General features: G+C 35.0%; 1 protein-coding gene across 3 annotated transcripts in view; it reads right to left on the reverse strand.

The window, feature by feature from the left end:
• Nucleotides 1–6569, reverse strand: part of LOC122313547 (wax ester synthase/diacylglycerol acyltransferase 5-like) — a 7410-nt gene extending 841 nt beyond the window's left edge. The window contains exons 1-6 of one of the 3 annotated variants that reach the window (XR_006243428.1): nt 6272–6569; nt 5260–5844; nt 4380–4446; nt 4004–4134; nt 492–701; nt 1–35 (exon numbers count right to left, since the gene is read on the reverse strand). The exon at nt 1–35 is cut by the window's left edge and continues 103 nt beyond it. Coding sequence is in view for 2 of the 3 variants with exons in the window: in XM_043128650.1 (XP_042984584.1) it covers nt 1–35; nt 4004–4134; nt 4380–4446; nt 5260–5844; nt 6272–6478 (1025 nt within the window). In the remaining variant the exon portion in view is untranslated. The remainder of the gene's footprint in view (nt 36–491; nt 702–4003; nt 4135–4379; nt 4447–5259; nt 5845–6271) is intronic. The other 2 variants (XM_043128651.1, XM_043128650.1) reach the window with 2 other exon arrangements.
• Nucleotides 6570–8181: the final 1612 nt, after the last annotated feature.

Below are 8181 nucleotides of genomic sequence, written 5' to 3' on the forward strand. Positions count from 1 at the left end.
TTGGAGAGTGCTCGGCGTATTATCGCAGCAGCAACCTATTATATATCCATGATGTAAACATAATTTATGACATTATTCAGTAGCTTGTCATGCAGCTCAATCTCTGGTGATAAATTTTGTTTTTCTTCAATAATATACTCATTTTTTTTAATAATGATTTGTACAAATCTCAATGTACAACCCTCATGCAATCCATTTGTGAAAAAGTGAATCATTTCATGAAAAAGTACTAAAAAATTACTTTTTTAAAATGAGACCTACTTTTTAACAAAGTGCATGTCTACACAAAGCTTCCACAGTTATGTATGTAAGTGATGATATAATATATAACTTAATTACTTATATGGGATTAATGCTTAACTTTTTTTTAGTCCAAAGTATGAATTTTGATATGATTAATTCCTGGGTAATAATTTATTTGACAATAACTAGCTTGATTTATAAAAATAAAGTGTTAGGTCTTAGGAGATCGATTGTATGTACGTACGTACCTTGGTTCCAAATATTCTGAACGCTAACCCAATACACAAACTTGTGAATATAGGTTCAAGTGAGACCTTTTTTCTATCAATGGTGGCCTTTGCTTTCCGAACATAATCCAATGGGTCGTCTTGCAAACCAATGGTGAATGGGAGGAATATATATCCGATCAAATTGCCCTACCTAGTTTTCAACCCCTTAGCCATCATATCAGCCATATCCTGTTTAAATTATGTTAGAAGTTTGCAGATTATTTGATGCTTAGTCATTTAGAGTCAGTACTTTTTTTTAGAGTTTGGATTATTATTGTCAGATTTAGTAAAAGTGGTGATGGTCGATTACAAGCACAGCGTGAATGGAAAGAAAAACAGAGCAAGGAAGTTGAAAACAGAGGCAAAGGAAGACAATAAATTCTGCATAAAAATTACTTGCTTCTCTATGTTGTACAGTAATAAATTTATAAAAAGAATTGGCTAAGCGCTATGTAATGAAAAACTACTAAAATATCCCTAAACGAATATACAAATAACAAATTATTTGCTGGAAGTTTTTTGGAAATTCTGTTGCATATTCCTTGAGCCGTTTGGCAACGTAGCAGCTGATATATCATTCAATAATAACCCCCTATAAGATGGAGAATAGATATTTTCTATTTCCATCTTGGATAGCAGGAATAAAAATTGTGGGGATGAAAGGGCCTTTGTGAATACATCCACAAGCTGAGAAGAAGAGCAAATGGAGCAAGTCCACAGAAAACCAGCTTGTAGAGGAGTCTACCAACTAAGCGCCAATATGGTAGTGGATCTAAGAGGGGAACGCCATCATCTTTGCGAAGCTTGAGGTTTTGGTCCATTGTCACTTGAGTGGAAATAATAGAGATTGCCAAGAGACTTTATTCTAAAATGATCATTGAGAAATCCTTGAAGAACTTCAATAGACTCCATGTGAGAGTTGGCGATGATAATATCGTCAACATAGATAAGGAAGGCAGTGAATGATCCATTTTTGAGTTGAGTAAAGAGGCAGTAGTCGGCTTTAGACTACTAAAAACCAAAATCAAGCAAAGCATTAGAAAAATTTCGGTACCATTGTCTCGAGGCTTGTTTCAAGCTGTAGAGACTTCTGTTGTGGCAACAAACTTGGGATGAAGACCCTTTTGAAAAACTAGGGGGGTTTGCGCATGAAGATTTATTCATCCAAATCGTCATGAATAAAGGCATTTTGAATGTCGAATTGCTTAAGGAACCAGCCTTAAATTGATGAAGCGGCTAACAAAGTTCAAACAATGGCTAATTTTGCCACGGGTGAGAAGGTTTCAGTGTAGTCAAGCCCCTCCTCTTGCGTAAAACCTTTGGCGACTAAGAGCACCTTGTAGTGCTCGATGCTACCATTAGAGTGGTGTTTGATCTTAAATATCCACTCGCAGCCAATAGCTTGCTTGCTAGGGGGCAAGTCAACAAGAGACCAAGTGATGTTGAGTTCAAGAGCATCTATTTCAGATCGCATAGCCTCACACCAGTTAGGATTTTTAATAGCTTTACCATATGAAGAAAGTTCAATAAGGGATGAAATGGCAGATGCAAAAGAAAAATAAGAAGGAGATAATTTGTGAAAAGAAAGAGTGGCGGATAAAGGAAAAGCTTTACCAGGTGGACAGGGTGCTACCACAGACAATGATGAAGAAGGATAATTTGGAGCATGGGCCACCTGCAAATGAGAAGAATCCATTGTTTGTAAAGGAGGTGGGTTGAGTAAGGAAGGGCAGATGTAGCTCTTGAGGTGGGCAGGAGTAGTGTGTGTTCATGTGGAATGTCAAAGTGGCTGTGGTGGAGGTGGTGAAGGTACTATTGGAAAAACTTGAGGTGCTGAGGTTGCTGGGATTTGTTCGGCATGGAGAGTTCCTTGAGCTGTGGGAATGGTGCAGGTGGAATCGAGATCAGGTAAGGAGAAATTGGGAGATAGTGTTGGGTTTAAGGGTGTGTCTAGTTGGGGAAGAAAGGAGGAAGTGTGAAATGGGAAGAGTGTTTCGTGAAAAAGAACATCCTGGGATATAAAAATTTGATGAGTGTCGAGGTCATGAAGAATCCTTGTTGTGCAGTAAGGCTATGAGGTCTTGATATTGCTCTTTTGTCAACGTCATACTTGGTTCAAAGTTAACTTTAACAGAGGAGCCAAGAGAGGTTGCATTTGCTCTTGATTTGTGAAGCTTGTGGCCCGGAGGGTACCCATGAAGCTTGTAGCATCGTTCAATGGTATGACCAGTCATCTCACAATGGTTGCAAAGAGGAGTCGCAGCATTGCCGGATTTAATACAATATACAAATGTATGACCTGTGATTTTGGAATCTGTACAATATGGTTTGTCTCTTTTGCTTGGATTTGGGGAAGGTGTGGAAAATATTTTTCGACTAGCAAGAGCAATGGAATCAGTGGATGGGGCTAAGGAAATAAACAAGCGCTAGAGTTCTTGTTGTTGGATGTAAGAAAAAACTTTGTTAACTAGTGGAAGGGGATCGATTAACATGATTTGGTCGCGGGCATTGCTAAAAGAGTCACGAAGACCCATTAAGAATTGGATGATGCAGTCGCGCTGGTATCGATCCGATAGAAGCTTGGTTAAGCCACAAGAACAAACAGGTAATGGATCATAAATAGATAATTCATTCCAAAGATATTTGAGTTTACCATAATAAGTGTTTACATAATTGTCATCTTGGGTAAGAGTTGCCAACGTCTTCTTGAGCTCATAAATGCATGGGCCATTTTGGGGTTAAAAACGTTCCTATAACTCAGTCCAGATATCATGGGCATCATCAACAAATGCAACCGAGGATGGAAGAAGCAAGCTAATGGAATTTTGCAGCCAAGATACAACCATGTCATTGCATCTCCCCCAGAGCTCAAAAAGAGGGTCATCAGGTTTTGATGGTTTGGTGAGGAACTTGAGTTTGTTCTTGGCTCGAAGGGCATGATAGATTGATTGAGACCAAGTAGAAAAATTGTCGGTAGTGAGGAGTTCTGTGACAAGCACAGTGCTAGGATTGTCTGAGGTTTCGAGTCTATAAGGGTTGGTTAGGTCTACAAGGTTGGTATATTTGGTGGCGGTGAGAGGATCAATGGCGGCCATTTTCACCACTCTGATACCATGTCAGATTTAGTAAAAATGGTGATGGTCGATTAGGAGCATAGCGTGAATGGAAAGAAAAAACAGAGTAAGGAAGTTGAAAACAGAGGCAAAGGAAGAGAATAAATTTTGCATAAAAATTACTTGCTTCTTTATGCTGTACAATAATGAATTTATAGAAAGAATTGGCTAAGCTATGTAATGAAAGAGTACTAAAATATCCCTAAACGAATATATGAATAACAAATTATTTGTTGGTAGTTTGTTGGGAATTCTGTTGCATATTCCTTGAGCCGTTTGGCAACATAGCAGCTGGTATATCATTCGGTAATAATTGTAGCATTAAGGCATATTGGGATGATGCTATGTTTTTCTAACTATGACAGAAAGATAATTTACCTGTATTCCTGCAGACTTTCTGAGATTGACGAGAATGACTGTCCTAAGGCGGATACCTTTAGGGATATTACTATTGCTTTGCTTCACTTGCCCATCTAATTTCTTCTCCTCACCTATACATGATGAGTGAACTATATATGCATTAGCTAGGGATAAGGTTATTAAAGCATTAATGGTACTGGCCGGTGTCGGTAGCTTATACATATGCATAGTGAAAAATAGTCTTAATCATCATTGTGAGTATCATAGTCTTAATCATCATTGCTGATCCGGAATTAATGATTATTGACCACTTATCAATCAAGCAATTAATACCATATTAGAAGATGATGAGCATTTCACAAAATGATTGTCTATGGAATTGTTGGAAACTTACTATATCTACGATTCAGATATCTCGATAGGCCAGCTTGAGTTATTCCAGTAACAACATCGTTTACGGTCTGCAAAATTCATTCACATCAAAATTATGAAAATATATATTGAAAGGCTTTATTTACTAGGTAGGATCGTATAAAATTGACAAGAGAATTGTCAATTAATATAAAATTGAATTTATTTTTAATTAATTTACATGATTACGTTAGTTAATTGAATTTATTTCTTCTATATTATGCAAGAAGGTCATGTTTTGTGATTTTTAATCTAGATTCAAAGAGTAAAAAAAAAATTGATGGTTAGTAAAGCAATAGTAAAGGAGATGTAATAATATCATTATCCAAACTGATAAAGGTATATACTACTACTTAACAACTTCTTACAAATTTTTCTATAAGAAATTGGTCATTTTATAAGGTGGCATCTTCTTGTAGGACATGTGTAGGGACCAAGAAATTGGTCCCAAATAAATCTTTTTTTCTTTTATCACAATGTACTGTTATTTATTATTTTAGAACATTTGTTAGGGGAACCCCACCCCCTCCTCATGTACGTATCATCTTTCTAATGTAATGAAATCAAGCTTGTTTAGGGAAAAAAAAAAAAAAAAAAAAAACTTCTTACAACTTATTAATAGTTTTTAAAATTTTCCGACTTGTTATTTTATTTAAATGTGCTTGACAACTTTATTATATACTATTAAAATAATTAATATAGTCTGGTTGTCATTGTATCATTGCTCTTGACAACTTTATCAAAAAGCTTTCCATGTCAAAGAAGTTGGAAATTGGAAAGTATCCAAATCAAAAGTATAATTATTGGCATATATGTAATTGTGTCCAATTTCATGTTGTGAACCAAAGTACGTACGTACATACCATGTTCATTGCATTCTTCACGAGCTTTATGTCGTCGAAGCTGACTGTCCGATGCACGAACTTTTTTACGTTCAGCTCAACCCCAGGTGCACCTTTGATTGGAGTTTTCATGTCTTTCAGAAATAAAGTGGTCGCCACAAACAGCAAGACATCCACCATAGTGTTCCAAATCAACCTTAAAAACAGCCAAATTGCTGAAAAGAACCACCAAAATCCAGCCGCCGAGTTAAACGTTGAACCTGCTCCTTTTTTCACTGGAACACTAGGCAATGCTTCTGGGTCAGAGGTTTTCCGTGTACAGGCTAGGAGAAGGGATATGAGGGATGCACCATCGCCCATGGAGTGGTGAATCCTAAAGACCCCAACAGCCTCTGCATCTGAGGTTTTGATGTTGAGAAGGTGGAGTTCCCATAATGGTTTAGAGAGGTCCAAGGGAGTTCTTGTGACATTTGACACGTAGTCTTCAACAAATCTGTCTGGAAACTCTATGTTGGGGTCCAATTCCGGAACAATAATATGATCCTCCAGATTTACTTTCGTCTGAGTCCATTTTTTATTTTTGCAGTACTTGTTGCCATCAACGACCTTTAATTATATATTTGTTTCATGAAATAGCAAGAAACAAGATTATTAAATACGTTAAGAATATTGAATTGTACAAGCTGTGGCTGGCTTATAAAAAGCAGAGAAGAAATTGTACAAATTATTTTTGCAGTTCTTAAGAATATTGAATAATCAAATGGCTTTTACGGTTTTAAACGCTTGAAAGTATGATGTTTTCAAAAAGAAAAAACGCTTGAAAAGGGGCATGTTTTGAAGTGTAGGTGATCATGCCAACCTCGGGGTTGGCTGTGAGGAGGTTACCCAAAATGCCACTTCGCTCGCCTCATGGTTTACTTTATGGCATTGATCGAGTAAACCATAGTTTTCGTCCAAGCTGCAGATCAGAAACCCCATGCATACAGCAATTTAAGAAGCAGAGAAGAAATTATAGGTACGATACATTTCTTACCATCTTGCTGGAGAATCTAGGATGCTTGACCAAAGTTTTCTCCAAACCAGCATTAACAACGTCAGTATTGATTCTTGTCTTGCACCCCACGATGGCAATGATATAAACGTTAAAGCGTGGCGCTTGAAAGAACCGAGCTGCTGGACTTAGTGGCACCTCATCATGATGACTGCTTCTTGATGCCTTCACATGATCACCCGTCATCATCTTGCTTCTCCAATTCCCTCTTCTTTGTGGATGATTTTATTTGATTTTGTTTCGCAAAGCTTTTTTTAAAACAGTTTGCAGTCTTGATCTCCTGCCGGGACTTCATGAGTACGTACTATATATTATTGTGGGCTTGTATTAATTCCTTAAAGGAAAAATCTAGTTGCAGGCACAATTACGCACTAATATGTGTATCAATCTAATATGATTGATTAAAAAGTAGATTTTATTGAAAAAAATACTAATTTAATTTTTTTTTTTTATATTGATTTGGGGAGGGGTATCAAACCCAGGACCTCTCTTATGGAGACTAAATCTCATGCCATCTGAGCCACGTGCTCTTGACAGTAATAAATAAAATTTTAAATATGAAGAAATCAATATTGATACGCAAATTAGTACACAACTTTTTTTGTACATAGCAAAACTCAATAAATAAACGAGAGAGGAATACATAAAGTTAATCCTCTAACATTATACCTTATATGTACCCTATACCTTATCTTCTCCAACTCTTAAGACGAAGCTCGAGCTCGAGATTTTTATTTATTTTTCATTTGAATTTGACTCGATAAGCTAAATTTCCAACTCGAGCTCGGCTTGAATTGTTTATTTTTTATTTTTAAATAAGAATTAATTAATAGATTAGATAAATAAAAAATAAAAAAGTCTAATATTGAATTTGTACAACTAACAAGTAGAACCTCTATTGAATTATTCGATTTTAAAAATTTATTTATAATTAATATCTAACTAATTTATATTTATCCATAATAACAATATATTATATGCCTACATAAATTATTAATACATACACATAATATGATAGAATATATCTATTTTATTTATGGTTCCTACGTACTAGTATATAAAATTATTAAATCTTATCGGCTAATTATTGTACAAATGATAAAATATAGCTACAAAGTATATTCAATATATAGACATAAATAATTAGGTTACATATTATATATTTAATTATAAAAGTGTTATAATACATATATATGTATATATACATGATTTATGTATATATATCTATCAATATATGAATGAGCTTTAATCAAGTTGAACTAACGAGTCGATTCGGGTATATATGAGCAAATCTTAATGAGCCTTAATCAAGTTGAATCGAGTTTTTTTTATTTTTTTTCCTCTTCAATTACATGTGCTAGATTAGTTGTAAGACGATGTTTTGTTGGGATTCCGGCGGCCACCTCTATTTTGTTTTTAATTTAATGAAAGTTTATTCATAAAAATAAAAAAATATTGTATCTGTCAATATTGTCGTGAGCCCTTCAACTCTCTTTCACAATATTTAAGATACGCCTAGGTAGTTATAAATTCCCTCAAAAGATTTAAGATGCTTAAGGATCATGGAACCCATAGTTGGAGTACTTCCAACTTCCAGGCCCCAACTATTAAGGTTGTTATCTTTTAAAAAAATGCTTTTTAAGGAAAAAGGCATGTATGATAGCTACTAAGTTGGCCAGGTATCCGTTACGACAATTTGGGATCCTTTTTTTTCAATAAATGCGGCCTGAATTAAAAATAAATCTTATTATAATTTATTTATAGATTAATATGATTTGATGGAATCTGTCAATTATAAATATGTTATTGTTATTTTATAAAGTGAATATGACATCTAATATGAAATGTAAGTTTAGTTTTATAAAATCTTTTTTTGTAAATAGTCACTCTCT

Source organism: Carya illinoinensis, chromosome 6, assembly GCF_018687715.1.
Source record: "Carya illinoinensis cultivar Pawnee chromosome 6, C.illinoinensisPawnee_v1, whole genome shotgun sequence".
Lineage (NCBI taxonomy): Eukaryota > Viridiplantae > Streptophyta > Magnoliopsida > Fagales > Juglandaceae > Carya > Carya illinoinensis.